The 18,105-nt window shown below is 34.5% G+C and overlaps 3 protein-coding genes across 4 annotated transcripts; 2 read left to right on the top strand and 1 right to left on the bottom strand.

The window, feature by feature from the left end:
* Nucleotides 1-4,070: 4,070 nt before the first annotated feature.
* On the top strand, nucleotides 4,071-5,634 carry LOC133700735 (protein ELC-like). Its single transcript, XM_062124378.1, has one exon. The coding sequence runs from the start codon at nucleotides 4,201-4,203 to the stop codon at nucleotides 5,404-5,406; it is 1,206 nt and encodes a 401-aa protein (XP_061980362.1). The 5' UTR covers nucleotides 4,071-4,200; the 3' UTR covers nucleotides 5,407-5,634.
* Nucleotides 5,635-7,794: 2,160 nt separating this feature from the next.
* LOC133700593 (pentatricopeptide repeat-containing protein At1g11290, chloroplastic) lies at nucleotides 7,795-10,673 on the top strand. Its single transcript, XM_062124162.1, has one exon. It carries the CDS (start codon nucleotides 7,939-7,941, stop codon nucleotides 10,375-10,377), a length of 2,439 nt encoding a protein of 812 aa, XP_061980146.1. The 5' UTR covers nucleotides 7,795-7,938; the 3' UTR covers nucleotides 10,378-10,673.
* A 1,758-nt stretch (nucleotides 10,674-12,431) lies between these two features.
* On the bottom strand, nucleotides 12,432-16,198 carry LOC133702139 (uncharacterized). Of its 2 annotated transcripts, XM_062126376.1 has the most exons (3): nucleotides 15,921-16,198; nucleotides 13,450-13,806; nucleotides 12,432-13,356 (listed from the first exon to the last, which is right to left on the bottom strand). In XM_062126376.1, the coding sequence occupies exons 2-3, from the start codon at nucleotides 13,801-13,803 to the stop codon at nucleotides 12,808-12,810; spliced, it is 903 nt and encodes a 300-aa protein (XP_061982360.1). In that variant the 5' UTR covers nucleotides 13,804-13,806; nucleotides 15,921-16,198; the 3' UTR covers nucleotides 12,432-12,807. The 2 variants fall into 2 exon arrangements, with proteins under 2 accessions (XP_061982360.1, XP_061982361.1); XM_062126377.1 differs by lacking the exon at nucleotides 15,921-16,198 and having other exon boundaries at nucleotides 13,450-15,909.
* Nucleotides 16,199-18,105: the final 1,907 nt, after the last annotated feature.

Below are 18,105 nucleotides of genomic sequence, written 5' to 3'. Positions count from 1 at the left end.
CCACAAATCTCAGAACCATTGAAAATTTATATTATTATTAATTTTAGAGTCTATAGAATTAATTAAAATACGTGCAAACTGATGCGAACATCCCTATTAACTAAAAAAACATAATTAAATTTTTTTTAAAAAAGACAAAACAGAGAATGATTGGGATATCACACCAATTTTATTCCTTTTGAATGCATCCACCTAGGTTTATCTATCCTACACGAAATGGCATAATAATAATAATAATCCATGTGAAATAATTGCTAGACACCGACAACCGAAATGGTATAATAATCCATCTTAAATGATTGCTGTGCATTGAGAACCTAATCATGCAAGTCTACACGAAAGCCACCAGTTGAGTTACGGGTATTTAGATAACATTTGGTTTTTTTTAAGTTTTAAAAACATTTCTGAAAATATTTATTTATTTATTTTAAATTAATTTTTTAATATCTTTAGATCGTTTTAATGTGCTAATTAAATGTTATTTTTTAAATTAATTTTATTTAAAAATATATTAAAATAATATATATTTTTTAAAAATTTATTTTTTATATCAATACAGTAAAACAATCATAAAAATAGATTGTTTGTAATTTATACCAAATAGTGGGTGCAGCGCAGATATGCAAAAGCATATATTAATAGATTGTTTGTAACCATTTGAATATAATTGGATTTAATTAAGAGGTTAATCACCTCCCATGATTGAAATATTTCTTAAAATAGGAATTGAATAATGAACATCTCAGATCTCGCACAAAAAATAAATCAGACCCTAACCCATATGATTTGCTATAATAATAATAATAATAATAATAATAATAATAATAATAATGAGAAAATAACGTTGAAAATCAATATTCATTAAGTAACCTTAATTTTCTCTTATTTTTGTACGATATGCGCTTCATAACAGAGAAATGATTCCAGAATACCTATAAAAATAATCTTGCAATGGCATTATTTTAGATTTGGATTTGAAAAGAGCTCTAGGTTTTAGCCTTTAGGCATCCAATTCTTTTCGGAAAAAAGATGGTGATCCAATTTGTGCAGCCCAGTTACAAAGAGCTGGTGAGCCCAGTCTTGTTCTCATTGGACCCAAGCCCACTGGATCCAGTTTTGAGAAATAGAAGCCTGAAAGGAGAACAAGTTAAAGGTTGCACTTTCTCAATCTGAGAAGGCCCATAAATAGTTAGTTTGCCTTCTTGGGAATATTCCTAGAGGACCTCGTACCAAGTTTTGAGATGACTAGATTAGTGTCTTACATTTGTTATGATGATCTTATTAATTAAATTATTTACGAGGTTAGACTTAAGTTATGTTTCTAATCGCTCTTAACAACACTAACTACTAGCCAGTTAAATCCATTTTAAAGTACGTAGAGCTATTATTTAAGCCAAAATTAAATACCTATTTTAAAAAACTTGTTAAATCTTAGGGAGGGTTTGTTTTTACTGTTAAAATAACGTTTTGTGATTTTTTTAATATTTTAATTTGCTTGAATTTAATATTTTTTGTGTTTTTGAATATCAAAAATAATTATTTTTTAAAAAAAATTAATGTATTTAAAAAAAAAATATTTTAAAAAACAATCATCATCGTATAAATATTTAGTGTCTAGTATCGTGGTTGTTGCTTTTCAATTTTTTACATAAATATTTTTTAGATATTTTTTAATAATTCTAATAAGTTAATGTTAAAAATAAAAAGTTTACAAAATATATTAGTCTAATATATTTTTAACTAAAAAAATACTTTTAAACAACATTATACATTATATTATCAAACTCAGTAATAACTTCATGGTTATACTTGCATAAGCTTGAGCTAATACATCTACCGCCAAAAATACCTTTCTACTCCAAACGAAGTAAAAATAATGGCATATAGCAGTAAAAAAAAAAAAAAAACCGAATCAGAATAAAAATTACATGATTAACAGCATCACCACACTCCACCCTATGAACTGGGTTGATTTTCACACCTTATATCTACATGCTAATATAAAAAAAACCTATGATTTTATAAAATAAAATAGAATTTCAATGATATTCAATAAAAAAATCAAATTATTTTTTAACCAATCTATTTGATTTCATCGAAGTGTAAAAACAAGGAAAAATAAAAACAAAATAAATCAAGTTTGCGTGGGGGTTTGCGTGCCTGGCCCACCAAAAAAAGACACGGCTCCCCAACCAAATCTCTTAATTTTTTTATATTAAAAAATGCCTTTCATTTTTTTTAAAATTATTAAATAACTTCATCTACAGTTTTTAGAATTCAGCGAATGAAGGGTCACGCCGAGATATTTTTTGGTCACAAAATCAACTTTTAATTTATTTTTGATAAAAAAACAACTATAAAATTCTATAGATACAATAATAATCTCATTGATAGCCTCTCACAACTTTAAATTCTGAAATTAGAAGGATCAAAATGAAATTTTCACACTGATTTTCTTTTTCATTTTAGTCCTTTTTTAATATTTATATTTCTTAAAGAATTTATTTAAATTGACTTTCAATTTGATTATATAAAAACTAAAAATAAAAAAAAAAGAGTCTACGTACGGAAAAAAGGAAGCTAAAAGAAAATAACGGTCATTCTAGCTTTTTTTCCCCTCTCATATTAGCAACTCCATCGGGGTTGCTATATCAACAGGTAAAATAGCATTTCATTCAGGCCAAAGGCTATCTGCACTTACCCCTTCCTCTTTAAAAGCTGATGCGAGAAAACAGAGCAACATCAGATCTCGAAGCACCTTGCCCTGAAGAAGAAGAAGAAGAAGAAGAAGAAGAAGAAGAAGAAGCTGCCTTTGATTGTCCCAGTCCTGCCCAGGTGATTAATTAGCTTCCCTTTTAGCTTCCAGTCGTGTGTGTGCTGTTAGGGATCCAGATCAGCTAATTTGGGAAGCCCCTGCCTGATTATAGCACTCATTTCCAGTTGTGGAGTCCCTGCTGGGTTAGTGGAGGAGGGAAAGTTTGTTGGCTGCCATGGGTGGTTTTGAGCTAAGCTGAAAATTGCGTGGAGTGAGCTGAAGGGAGAGGATGAAGCAAAAGAAAATTGTTGTTTTATTTTATTCAAAAGTAAAATGGTCACAGTTTTTATGGCCCTTGATTGCCTCCTTTTCACTCCCTGTTTTCAACCTTCACGTCAATTCTTTTAAAGTCACCCATGGCAATGGTCAAACCTTAATGGTGATTCTGTTGTGTAGTCCTTCATCTTCTCTTGTCATTCCATTTTAATCCCCTTCTCTTTAATTCTTTTATTTTTGAAAATATGTAGAAAAACAATGGTTAAATTCGGTAATGAGAACAATTAATGGTGTTTTAAAGTATATTAGTTATATATTAAAATATAAATGGATTGCTAAAATAGTCATTGGAGCGAACACCTCAAAAAAAAAAAAAATCCTTTGTTTAGGATCGACTCGAAGATTTTCTCCCACCGTGAGGTCGGTCATTGGCTGTGTCCTCCGTGATCGATTAGACGACGGCGAATCGCTTGTGTATTGGTCTTTGGGAAAGTGTAAGACGCTATTGCCCGCAACTGGGTCTCACGCAGTCTGTCGGTCCAACAAAGAAGGGCTGCCATTAGAGGTTTTTCCCCCCACGAAACAAAGACTATAAATATCCCCCTCAAGGGAAAGCAATCCAACGCTGTGTCAAGTGCGCTACTGCTTTCTTACCTTCCCTTATATAAGTAGTTACAGATACAGAGCTATATTTTCACTATTCAAAATGCCTTTTTAACCATTTACCTCTTTCATTTGGCGTTTTTTACCGGAGATGCTCTTACAGTTACAGTGGCGTTGGCGTGATGATACAGTGAAAATCCAGCAGTTTGGATTTTTCTATAATAACACGCGCGCGCACGCTTATCTAGAGATATTTCATAATGGGATTTAATTGGTTTTTTTAAAATTTAAAATTAATTTTTTAAAATATTTTTACATCATTTTTTTGTTATAATATAAAGAATAAAATTTTCAAGAATAAAAAACAATATTTTAATATTTCTACAAATAAAAAATATTTTTTAAATAAAAAATATTATAAAAAACAATCCGACTAAAAAACACAGCATCATCCCCCCACAAACGTCCTCAGTTCCAGTTCCTCGGCAAAAACAATAAACACGGAAACTTGAAACTTGTCCTTCCTTAGCCAGCAAGAAAAAGCAGAAAACTCCCCCCCTCCATCAATGGTTCCTCCACCGTCGTCAAACCACCAAGCAATCCAACAATTCCTCTCGTCCGTCCTCTCTCAAAGCGGCACTTCCGCCCTTCCTTACTCCGAAGACACCAAATGGCTTATCCGCCAACACCTCCTTTCACTCACCACTACTTCCCCTTCTCTCGAACCCAAAACCGCTACCTTCACTCACAACGATGGTCGCACCGTCAATCTTCTCCAGGCTGACGGCACCGTTCCGATCACTTTCATATCTGTCACTTATAACATCCCGGTTATCATCTGGCTTTTCGAATCTTACCCTCGCCACCCTCCTTGTGTTTACGTGAACCCCACACGCGATATGATCATCAAAAGATCTCATCCTTTTGTCAATCCCTCGGGGCTCGTTTCGATCCCTTATTTGCAGAATTGGATCTACCCTAGTTCTAATTTGGTTGATTTGGCTCGCGAGCTGAGCTCGGTTTTTGGGAGGGATCCTCCTCTGTTTTCCCAACGCCCCAAACCTAACCCTAATCCCAATTATCATCCAAATCAATCGAGTCTTGGGTCAGTGGGTAACACGGGAGGTGGTGGTGGGTATCCGAGACCGATTGTCAGACCACCACAGTATCCGCCGTATGGTAGTGGTGGTGCGGCGGGGAAGGTAGAGGCGGAGGATGCAGCGGAGGTTTATAAAAGAAATGTGATTGATAAGCTTGTGGAGAATGTTCACGGGGATATGTTGCAGTTGAGTAAAACGAGGCAGGCGGAGATGGAAAGCTGGTTTAGCGCACAATCTGTGTTGAGGGGGAGAGAGGAGGAGTTTAATAAAGGGTTGAAAGAAATGAGAGATAAGATGGAAGGGTTGGAGTTGCATTTGCAAGTTGTTTTGATGAATACGGATGTCTTGGAAGCATGGGTTAAGGAAAATAAGGGGAAGTTGAAAGGGGCCTCGGAGGATATTGACGTGGATAATGCTTTTGAGTGTGTGGATGTTTTGTCGAAGCAGATGTTGGAGTGCACAGCGGTGGACATGGCAATTGAGGATGCGGTTTATTCTTTGGAGAAAGCAGTGCAAGAAGGGGCAATGCCATTTGATCAATATTTGAGGAATGTGAGGTTGTTGTCTAGAGAGCAGTTTTTTAACAGAGCAACTGCAGCGAAAGTTAGGTCTGCACAAATGCAGGCTCAGGTTGCTGGTATGGCTGCCAGGGCACCACGTTATGCTACCTGAGTGATTGTTTTGATGGTGAATTTGATACGGGGTTGTAGCATTTATGGAGATGCTGTAAGGATATCAGTATAGTTTGAGGTTAGGTTCTTGTGAAGAACTATACCATTTTAGTTTTTGCTCTTTTTTGTGTTGATAGGAAAATAATAATATATATATTTTTTTTTAATTAGTGTATGCTTTTCTTTACTAATTGATTTGGTATATAATTAAAACTCACCTTTCGAGTTATAGCATTTTCTGTACAAATTATGAATTCGTCGTAGAAACAGATGTCCTTGTTCTTTTATGATTGTTTACTTCTGGCTGGTAACCAAATGTATGCCTGTATCACTATATACATATTGCATTATTAACTAATGATGACATTCATGCAAGTTGGCAACTGACTACAATAGCAAATATATTGTCTTTCTAATGTTGTGGCATCCTTCTGCTTATGATTTAAGAATCCAGTGTATTTGTATGTTTTGGCTTTGTGTCAATATTCCATGTCTGTGATCATTTATATTTTTTGTTCTTAATGAAATCATGTTGTTGATTGCCAGATTCTCTTTTCATTCTTTTACATAAACGCACATGTTCATGTTTGTGCATTGATGCAATGGTGTCAAACAAGCACATATTGAGACAAATGATTCAGCTTTTCACATTCCTAACAAAAGTTACCTGCTAAGTGGAATTGAGAAACAACGATGAAAAATAAAAGAATAAAAAAAAAACAGATAGAGGATGCATCATCTGTGTATATTGCATTGCTTTTCCACTTGCTTTTGTTTGAAACTTGAACTAGAAAGTTGTGTGGGATCTTGAATTTTTTAGTAATGAGGATTTTCTCAAAATTGTGTTATAGTTTCGGCTTGAGTGATCTAAGAATGCGCGCATCCATTGGCGTGATCATAGTCTTTTCTAGTGCTAGGTCAACTGATGTAGTCTTCAGCCGAACCATGGGGCTTCAAGTTCCACATCCTCCAGTTGAAATCCAGATGATTCTGTTCTTTATTTCCTCCATAATCATCAAGCTTTCCATGTCTATTTGAGGAATGAAAGCAATGTCATATTTTAAGATTGCACATGCCCATGCGTGTGCACATTCATGTGATCCGTGTCAAACAGGCAGGCATGGAAATTCATTAATTTTTGGTGGTATATATAGTTGATTAAAAAGGGGAAATAATTGATGTAAGGGTGGGGAGAAGGTGAGGTTATATATATATATATATATATATATATATATATATATATATTGCATCGGTTCCACTTGATTTTTCAATGGATGTGGACAAGAAATATATGGGAGCTAGCATGTTGTCTTTGTGATAGGATTTATTGTTAGTAGAATGTCAAAGAACCTTCTCAAATCAAAAGTTTAAGCTATTAGGTAAGATTCCAAAACATGATACATATGACAATGTTCATCAAAGAGGAAAATTCTTGACTTTATCCCTGTTAAATGTGAGCTGTTCTACTGTTATTCCCTATCGATCTCCACCAGCTCAGTGATTATGGGATATGTTTGACTAAGCCAGGTGGTGCTTGAGCCCCATGGTGGATTCTTCTTATTGATAGAATCTGGGTTTTAGAAGAGGGATTATGACAACATTCTATGATCTGTTGATGGCATGGAATCTGCAAATGCCGGGAAGCTGAGCATTTAGTTACATGTTGCATCATGGTTCCATCATCCCAAGCACAAACTGTTTACCTTTTGCTATGTTCCACATATGATGTTCCTGGGATACATCACTCTGATTACATCTATGTTTTCTTCTATTTCAGCTGTTAATGTTTAATGGCTGGTTGCTGTCAGTGACCATCAGTTACAGTGACTATGAAGCCAAGCAATACCCGCCGGTAAACCTACAAGGCTTACATATGTTTAAGCTTCTGTTGCTTGCTATTTCCTTGCGATCTCGGTGCTCACCGTTTTGTGCCCCCAGTTAGATCTATAAACTCTTCGATGTAAAATGATCCGCCCCAAGCTTTTTAATTATCAAGTTTTTTTTTAATAGCGCAATAAAAAATATTTTAAAAACTAGCATAATTAAAAAACAAATAAATAGCATATTTCTTAAGATTGCGCTATTAAAATAATTAGTGCAACTAAAAAAATAAAAATGGACGAAACCAAGAAACTTTTTAAATTGAAATAACATTTTTAAAACGAGTTTTTTTATAACCCTAAGAATTTGTGCAAACATAATTAATAAATTTAATATTAGAGCAAGAGAGTAGTACATGCATACTTGTTTTATGTGAAAGAAAAAAATGATTTATAGTCATTATGATTTTCAATGTTCATACATTCGTAGAAAAACTTAATTATATTTAAATTAATTGCTTTCGTAAATTCTTCTTTCAAAATGAGGATTAAAAAGGATCTTGTGGATAGCGAACCCAGTCACAACGTGAATGAATTGACACCTCAAAGAATTGAACTTGATAATTCCATTGCTCATAGTAATTCAAAAGCTTGACCGACCCTCCACAGACACTGAAACGAGCAAGAATGAGACTTTAAGAAACCTGAGAGACATGAGCTCGCACCTATTGCCCTTCACTGCAACCCCGCCGCCGCAAATTCCCTCCAAAGCAAGCCCACTTGCTCAACACACCCTCTCTCAACGAACCCATATCCCATCTCACATATACAAGCACCCGGCCGCTATCCTCTTAGAACTCTGCACTTCCTCTAAAGAACTTCACCAAATCCTCCCTCAAATCATTAAAAACGGCCTCTACAATGAAACCCTTTTTCAGACCAAGCTCATTAGTCTTTTTTGTAAGTATGGTAATTTAACTGAAGCTTCGCGTGTTTTTGAACCTATTGAGGATAAGTTTGATGCTCTTTATCATACTATGCTTAAAGGGTATGCAAAGAGTTCTTCTTTAGATAGTGCTTTATCGTTTTTTTCTCGAATGAAGCATGATAGTGTTAGGCCTGTTGTGTATAATTTTACTTATTTGTTGAAACTTTGTGGAGATAATTCTGATCTTAAGAGGGGTAAGGAGCTTCATGGGAGTGTAATAACAAGTGGGTTTTCGTGGAATTTGTTTGCTATGACTGGGGTGGTAAACATGTATGCGAAATGTAGACAAATTAATGACGCGTATAACATGTTCGATAGAATGCCTGAGAGGGATTTGGTTTGTTGGAATACCATGATTTCTGGGTATGCGCAAAATGGGTTTGCTAAGGTTGCTTTGATGTTGGTTTTGAGGATGTCTGAAGAAGGGCATAGGCCGGACTCGATTACCATTGTTTCTATTTTGCCTGCAGTTGCGGATACAAGGTTGTTGAGAATTGGCATGGCAGTTCATGGATATGTTTTGAGAGCTGGGTTTGAGTCACTTGTGAATGTTTCAACTGCTCTTGTGGATATGTATTCAAAATGTGGGTCAGTGAGTATTGCCAGAGTAATCTTTGATGGGATGGATCATAGAACTGTTGTTTCGTGGAATTCCATGATTGATGGGTATGTGCAAAGTGGAGATGCTGAGGGAGCAACGTTGATATTTCAGAAGATGTTGGATGAAGGGGTTCAACCAACTAATGTTACTGTTATGGGAGCTTTGCATGCTTGTGCTGATCTAGGTGATCTCGAGAGAGGAAAGTTTGTTCATAAATTAGTGGACCAATTGAAACTTGATTCTGATGTTTCAGTGATGAATTCTTTGATTTCCATGTATTCCAAGTGCAAGAGGGTTGATATTGCTGCTGATATATTTAAAAATTTGCGAAATAAAACACTTGTATCCTGGAATGCCATGATATTAGGCTATGCCCAGAATGGGTGTGTGAATGAGGCTTTAAATGCGTTCTGTGAGATGCAATCTCGAAACATAAAGCCAGACTCTTTCACAATGGTGAGTGTGATTCCTGCTCTTGCAGAGTTATCGATTCCACGTCAGGCAAAGTGGATCCATGGACTTGTTATTCGAAGGTTTTTAGACAAGAATGTTTTTGTGATGACTGCTCTTGTCGACATGTATGCAAAGTGTGGAGCCATTCACACAGCAAGAAAGCTCTTTGACATGATGAATGAAAGGCATGTGATTACATGGAATGCTATGATAGATGGATATGGAACTCATGGACTTGGAAAAACTTCTGTAGAACTGTTCAAGGAAATGAAGAAGGGGACCATCAAGCCAAATGATATTACATTTCTCTGCGCCCTTTCTGCTTGTAGTCACTCAGGTTTGGTAGAAGAGGGGCTCTGTTTCTTTGAAAGCATGAAGAAAGATTATGGCATAGAGCCTACAATGGATCACTATGGAGCGATGGTTGACCTTCTTGGTCGAGCTGGTCGACTCAAACAGGCTTGGGATTTCATTCAAAAGATGCCTATTAAACCCGGAATAACTGTTTATGGCGCAATGCTTGGTGCTTGCAAAATTCATAAGAATGTTGACTTAGGGGAGAAGGCAGCATTTGAAATCTTCAAGTTAAACCCAGACGATGGCGGATACCACGTGTTGCTTGCCAACATATATGCCACAGCTTCAATGTGGGACAAAGTGGCTAAAGTGAGAACTATAATGGAGAAGTCAGGGCTTCAAAAAACTCCAGGCTGCAGTTTAGTGGAAATAGGGAATGAGGTTCACAGTTTCTATTCTGGAACTACAAGCCATCCCCAATCCAAAATGATCTATGCTTATCTCGAGACACTTGTAGATGAGATCAGAGCTGCTGGTTATGTTCCCGACACCAATTCAATCCATGACGTGGAAGATGATGTTAAGGTGCAGTTGCTGAATACTCATAGTGAGAAGTTGGCAATTGCCTTTGGGCTGCTAAATACGAGCACAGGCACTCCCATACACATCAGGAAAAATCTACGAGTCTGCGGCGATTGTCATAATGCAACAAAATACATTTCACTTGTCACCGGGAGGGAAATTATAGTTCGTGATATGCATAGATTTCACCATTTCAAGGATGGAGTCTGTTCTTGTGGAGATTATTGGTAAATTTGAGCTGTTGTAGAAGCAGTCTTTTGAGATTATAATGGATGGTTTCTTGCAGGAATGGTCACAAATTAGCCTCGTTCGCGGAGGCCCTTTTTTTCTTAAAAAACTGGGCCTCTCTTAGCCAGTTCATGACCCTAGAAGTAAACCTACTTGAATGAAGTTCAACGCATTGGATGTAGGGCTGGGTTTGAACCTACCTCTCTTTTGATTATTCTTTAGAAATACTTGTTCTCAGCATGAAAATACAATAACTCTGACATTCAATGATAAAAATATTGAATTAATATTTTGATCAACACAGGTTTTTCGAAGGCTACTTCCCATCTATGATACCACAAGACAGCATGGCTATGAAATTTCTAGTCCCTTGCAAATACTTACTATTTTTCTTTTAATCATGAGATAATCACATCTATAACAAAAGAGAAGGGGCTTCGAACAATTTTTTTTACTAGAGACTCAGATTCACGTTAATTGCGATGGTAAAACAACGATTTTGCTTCTTATGACATACAAATTTGGCCTCATAGATGTAGGTAGTTGGTCTTTTATTATTATTTGAGCATTCAAAATTTGAAGTTGCCTTTAGAACAACTTTTTTTTTTTTTTTTGCCTATTCAACTTCGAATGTATAGTTAAATTACTGAAATGCTATTAGATAAAAAACAATAGAGGTCAAGGGTCATTTTAACCCTTTTTATTATTATTATTGTTAGATGAGATGAAAGGCAGACTTACACTTTAATATTTAATAAATATTTTTTAAAAAATTGTTGACGTGTGAAGAGTTATCGTGTTATTTAAGCATTGTATGCAGTGTTACCTGATGATCAAATGGTGGTTTTCAGGACCATGTTTGAATCCTCTAAAGACTTTTTTGTGTCTAGACGAAACCTATCTTGAATGTACCTTTAATTTGGTATTGAAAATCTTTTTTTTTCTTCTTGATTTTTATACTTAACTTTTTAAGTTTTTAGAGCTGCTCAATTTATTTTACTTTTAAATTTGTTTCATGTTCTTTTGGTTTTTAATTTTTATCTTTAGTTTTTTTATAAAATTTTAATTTTTTTTAATTTCATCATTCAATATCAATTTGTCAAATGTTGTATTTTCCACTTTGATTCTTATTTTTTTTATTTGTGATTTTTTTTCTTGATCTTTTTGTGCATTTTTTTTTAATTTCATCCATCGATTCAAGTTTATAGTATACTATTTTTTTCAATTTGATCCTTATTTTTTTGATTTTTTATCCTTTTTGTTACAATTTTCTTTTCTTATCGATTTCAATCTTTAATAAAAAAATTTTTTGTTATATCTAATTTATTTTTTATTTTTATTTTTATTTTCATTCTTCTAATTTTTTTTTCATTTTTTTGTATTTTCTTCAATTTTATCATTTAACATTTGATTTACCAGAGATTGTGTTTCGTGATTTTTCTATATATAATACTTTCAGCCTAATAACCAAGTTTACAGGTTTGAAAAGTTAACATTGAACGATATTTTTTAGTTTTCTTTTTATTTTATAGTTCAACATTATTTAAAAAAAAAATTGTGGTTTTCTTATATCGAATTATTCTAATATCATTGCATGGCCTATTAGATTTTGCATGTTAATCCATATTAACTCATCCTTTATTATTTAATTTTTATATCTATTATGCTACTCGAATAGTTTCAAACCAGATTTTTTTATTCAATTCCATACTTTCCAAGATTTTTTTTTTATTCAAGATTTTATCGGTTTACTATCGTCACCATTTTTATTTTTTTTTTATCTTCTACAACTCATTAGACCCGGTCACAGCTATAACCTGGTTGTTGGTTTTAATCGCCCTTGCATCATCTAATACGGGGAAAAAAACATTACTTACCAGCAGCTTAGCACAGAGGTATACTCCTATAATATGATTTAGGCAGCTTGCCACAGGACGAAGCACCCAACATGAAGTCAAGTTCCATAGAAAATGGGCAAACATAGTGCATAATAAAATGATCAACATGCTTTGTCACTGACGTCTTAGAATAATAGTGAAAGCAAAGAAGAAACAATCGAGGCTGCAACGTTAATACATTTAGTGGCAACGAATTAACACATTGGATTCCATAATTCGGGGCAAGTTGAGTATTACAACAGCTATATTCAAAATTGAAAGCACAAATAGCAGCACCTAACCTCTGAAGAAGGGTAACGCAGGGAGTGATGATTTTGCACCTGCTGATCTAGCTTCATTCCAGAAGGGGACACAGAGAGACTGGTTAGTTTCTCTATAGTACCAGCTTCTAGCTCTAACTTTTCACCCTGAGATCATCTAGTATCTGTACATTCACCTCCCAATGTCAATTAAGGTTTAATGTGTAAACATCCATCAATCTACAACTTTGTGAATATATACCCAAAGTAAAGAGTCCTGATTTTGGGCGCCACAGTCACTTCCACCACCAAAACTGTCGAAATAGATATATCTTTCTCATTCGGGTATTGTATGTCATGAAGGCTCTGGCTTTAATGGGGTCAGCATTCAAATACTCAAAAGCATACATTTGTTTGGCCTCATCCAACCCATCAATCTCCATCACAGCTTGTAATAATTCTGAGGCATTGATAGTAATTTTGCTTAGCTCCATTGCATCAGCTAATCTACGAACACTTGATGCCACAGCTGACATTGCATCCTGAAGGGTCTCCGAACTGTGAGCCTTTGGGAGTGGTCTGACAGGCTGGATCAGAGGATCTTGATTGCCATCTGGCATATATTCTGGTTGTTCGGAATATGAGTCTGTTCCATCAGTCTCACTTGCATCTTCCGAACTTGGCGAGAGGAGTGAAGCAGAATCTTCTGCAAAGTTCCTTGTTGGATGGCCTCCATCCTTTACCTTAGCCCAACGACTAGGGGCTTGATAATTTCCGCAAACAATTTTTAGTTCATTGTACATGTCAATCTGCTTTCCTCGAATTCCTTTTGCATCAGGATGTACCTATTCCACAGATTTTCAATCCAAATATTGTCAAGAAAAATATGACAAATCCAAATGAAAAGTATATTGCTCGGAAAATTATGCAAGACTTACCGCAATGTATCTCTTCCAAAGATCATCACTTTCACACTCAATCATCTTTGTGCTAGGATTCCACCTGAAACCATCTTGACTTAGCATATCCCTAATAACCTTGTACCTTTTCTTAATGGTCTTAAGACGATTAATGACCTTCTGATTGTTCAAATTTAAATTAAAACGGGAGTTCACAGCAATGCAAGCAGCAGTGTATGCATTCTCATTAAAGCATTTGTCTATCTTGTTTCCATTTCTAGCCTGAATAGCAAGAGCTTCAATTAGACATTTGTCCATTGCAATCGACCAAACAACATTTCTTCCTTTATGCTTCATCTCCCTTCTGTGAGCGTGCAAGTCATAGTGTTCCATTTCCTAACACAGGAAAGAGTAGATGACCATATGAAGCAGAATTAAACACACTTTTCAAAGGAAAATAACAACATATCATCCAGAGTGAACGGTAATATATAATGCACTAAAAATTTCTCATCCAACATCCACTACATAAATCATAAAGGGAGCAGGTGATCACAATTATAGCAGAATTCAATGCCAAGTTCAACATTAACATGCATTACATATCTCATTGATGGCAAAAATAGCCATCAATGGTGCCCTGCACAAATGATGTCACCGTCAATCTTACTGTTTCATGCTTTACAAATGTTAAAGAACATCCCAAAGAGACTGGCCCTGTAAGGTATTCCTATAACTTGAAATATTTAATATAACAAAAGTAAGGTTGAAAATTGAAAAAACAGAAGTTTAACTGCCTTAGCAATTGTCTTTTAAATTACAAAAATTGCAGAGAAAAATCTCTGATGCAACTTCCAGAGGCACCACATTAGAGAGGCTAAGGAATAGTGCACAAAACAGTACTTGCCATCCTAGAAAATTTGTATGGTTCTACCCCAGGCTTCCATCTGGGAGGGAGCATGTTCTTGGGAAAGGAAACCATATATGTGTGCTTGGAACAACAAATAAAGTTTGATGTTTTTCTTTTAGAAAAAAAATGACACAGTAAGTTTGTTTAGCTTTGTTTTAACTGCTCCAATCAAAACAGCTCTTGTTAAACAGATAGACAACAAATTCATTCCCAGTAGAATACCGTAGGATCCAGGTGGTCCCACATTATCATGCATGTGCCAGATGAATAATTTGTGTCTTTCCAGCTATGTCCCCTCACCAATGCATCCAAATCTTGGAGAGGCCACAGAAACAGAGTGAGAGGCTATGGACAAGCTGGCGAGGTACAAGGTCAAGACAGCTTGAGCAAGAGGTTCAGTTAAGCACTGTTTTGAATCTACGATGCCATGCATCTAAATCTCAGTTTCTTAAACCAAACATCTAAAAGCCAAACCTAGTAATGCAATGGCATTAAATGCCAAATACAATATCCAGCAGATAAAGAAGGAAAGAAACAGCCAAACTGTAAACTGTCAATGGCCTCAAACATAAAATACTATCTCTGAGAAAAATGTTTGGCATTTTTCACCAATCAACATCATAGAAATGTTTGCAGGAATTAAGTTTAAACCCATAAGTTGATTTAAATCGAATCAAACACTTGGTTTTGAACATTACTCTAGTCAACAACTTAGCACTCAACAAGAGATGTGAAACCAATGAAAGTTTCGGTGTTCTTGCCATTTTCTAGTTTGAATCAATCCATTAAAAATTGGACCAGAAAAAATAAAATAAAAGGATTTCAAAAAAAAGCTCACTGATATCATCTCATATCCAAAATATTGAAAACTGAGCCATCTAATCATCGATTAACTTGGAAAAAAAACTAATTTTACTGAAAAATTCTTTGAGAATTCACTTCCCCAAAAATTTAACCGTTTACATTTGTGGGATCCATTAGCAAGGCCCGATCATTCAATGGATGAGATCTTTTGGAGAGTGAGCTCAAAAGGAATTTCCAGTAAAATTAACACCATTCATTAACTTGCTAACCCTCACGTTTTCAGCTTAAGTAAAACAAATGTTCATTTGATCGTAAAAAGAAATCAGTCTCAACACACATCTCCGATCCCCATTTCTATTCCTCTGGAAATCTCATGCTTTAGGAGATTCCACAGTAAATAGCATCATTGCCCCACCCCACTTAGTCAATCATCTCAATCCACTACTCCACAAAAATATCAACAAACCCCACTAAAGGAGACCACACTCAAGCTTGCAACAAACAAATTCATTAGCCCTTTACATGCATAATAAAGTAACTTACTTTATACCTGCATAGATAGATACTTAGATAAATATCTCTACTAAGATTCAAATCAGTCCCTTAAATTTTCAACAGCTTCAGAGCCAAGACAAATCATACAATCACTACCAATCATTAACTTAATGATAAATTACCTCCCAAAATTAAGCTTCATGTTATGATTTTAGTAGCTAATTAGTCAAAATCACCAATCATTAGCTGAAACAAAAGCTTAGATACATATTCATGTATAGAGAGAGAAAAAGAGATAAACCAGTGATCTGTCAGCGATCGGAGGGATCGCCGGAAGAAGAACCGAAGAAGCTGTCAAGATGATGAAAGCGGAGTTGTTAAGGCTGCATTTTGGGAAGATTTGAAGCTAGGGTTAGGGTTTCGTTTCTCGAGAAAAAGCGAAAGGAAAATAAAAATAAAAATAAAAAAACTAATTTTCCCGAGCTGAGGCACTTTCTCGAAAGCCAAACGCGTGTGGAGAAAAGTTGTAATTTTGCTAGGTATGATTTTGTTAGTTGTAGGTGTAGGAAAATCATGTGAAGGTCCTATCATTTGTTGCCACGTATATAAAGCGGAGAGCAAAGCGAAGCTTGCTTGGTAGTGTTATTGCAACGTTCCGCAATTTAAAAAAATCGGATTGATTTGTTGTCTTTACATCATTGGTGTTTTTTTTTATGGAATCATGGGCAAAACTGTCTTTTAATTTTTAAGACTTGTTTTTTTTTTTTGGATTCGAGGAAACTCCACCCCTCGAAAAGCGTACTTTGTGGGCTCAGGTAAGTAAGTAAAACCTCGGTTGTCCCAGATTCTTACAAGAGGTGCACGCCCTGACTTGAACTCGAGACCTGCTGTGCAGATTTCAAGTCCTTTACCATCACACTACGTTCCTTGAAGACTTTTAAGACTTGTTCTCTACCATAGCTAACGAAATTTAATCCAAGTATGTTTGTTTTATAGAAGATATTTTTTAGGAAAATGAGATTTTTTTTATTATTTAGTTTTATCAATAAAATATTTTTTTATAAAATAAATTACTTTTCATATGCTTTTTTTTTTAATGAGGGTATAGAACTTATTATTAAAAATACCTAATTTATTCAATGCTAGGTATAATAAGTATAAAGAATTCATTTTTTTTATCTAGAGTTTTAAATTTGATTATTTAAGTAAAAGAAGGCCACGAAGACTTTCATGTAACTTAGGTTGATTTAAGCCAAAAGCAGACCCGCAATATTCTTCTTTGAAATATTTTATGGTGCTCTCAAATCGAAATCCAAATAAAAAACTAGAGTACATGGAGTCATCTTTTTTATCTTCATCAAATTGATAAACTAACTAGTTATTTATATTGGTTAATAAAAAATATCAAAAAAAAAAAAGAAAAACAACATGTGATAAGATAAAAAAAAAATGCAATGTTAACTATAAATATGATAAAGGATATAGTCGTAGTAAGGATTATGATAATAGCATTGATAATAATTGTGATTATGGTTTTTATAATACTAATAATATTGATAGTAACAGTGATGTTTATATGATGGTGATTATTGTGATATTAATAATACTAGTAATGTTGGTTAAATAATTATTATTTTAAATATAATATGATGATGATTGTTATGGTAATGATGATGTTAAAAAGTTATGTCATAATGATATTAAAATAATGTTTGTATTATTAATAAGATGATGATTGACAGAGAAGGTCAACGGTGATAAGATGATTGTGATGGTGTAAGGTTATGACGGGTTATAAAATAATTATTTCAATAACAAATGGTGGTGATTCAAACAACAATTCTTGTACTAGTTTCTCAGTTGACAGTTCATATAATACAAACATTAACAACTAATTAATGATTAAAAGAAGTTAAAAGAGTGAGAGAATGGACTATTTCATGGAGAAAGCTTAATAAAAAGCTTTAGTTTTTTTTACGCTCCATAAAAAAGATAACACTTGTAACTATGTTCTTTACTAACCAAATCTTGTATGCATGCTTCTTTGCAACATCATAGGGTTGATATTCATTGTTGTTCAAAAGTTGACCCATGATTAAGGCCTAGTGACACCATTGTTTAAATGGGTTCTTTAAGATTCCACCATTCTTCCTCGCTCAAGCAAAGTTTTGTATTAGGGAAAATATTAAACATTTTTTTTTTCAAAAACTAGATAAAAGTCTATTTATGAGTTCCTTGGAAAACAAAAGGGAAGAAACACATTATAACCTGACTTAAATTAAAGAGCTCAATCAACTAAACAAAGGTCTAGAAGACAAATTAGAAGTTACATATTGACAATTAATCTCGAATAAAATGGGCGAGATCATAATCGTTAATTAATTGTTAATTCCAAGAGATAAAACACTCTTTTATTTTATCATTAACATGAAAGTGTGGAGCGGTATGGTTGAACCTATGTTTTGATTCAATAACAATTCTAAAGG

Source organism: Populus nigra, chromosome 8 (assembly GCF_951802175.1).
Source record: "Populus nigra chromosome 8, ddPopNigr1.1, whole genome shotgun sequence".
NCBI lineage: Eukaryota > Viridiplantae > Streptophyta > Magnoliopsida > Malpighiales > Salicaceae > Populus > Populus nigra.
The sequence above is the reverse complement of the archived record's forward strand: the minus strand, read 5'-3'. Positions and strand labels throughout refer to the sequence as shown.

What these genes read in the sequence shown, in the direction of transcription:
- LOC133700735 (XM_062124378.1), top strand. Translation starts at nt 4,201, where the DNA reads ATGGTTCCTCCACCGTCGTCAAACCACCAAGCAATCCAACAATTCCTC.
- LOC133702139 (XM_062126376.1), bottom strand. Translation starts at nt 13,803, where the DNA reads ATGGAACACTATGACTTGCACGCTCACAGAAGGGAGATGAAGCATAAA. An exon ending in TTTGGAAGAGATACATTGCG is followed by an intron (nt 13,357 to 13,449) that starts GTAAGTCTTGCA and finishes TCTGTGGAATAG; the next exon opens with GTACATCCTGATGCAAAAGG.
- LOC133700593 (XM_062124162.1), top strand. Translation starts at nt 7,939, where the DNA reads ATGAGCTCGCACCTATTGCCCTTCACTGCAACCCCGCCGCCGCAAATT.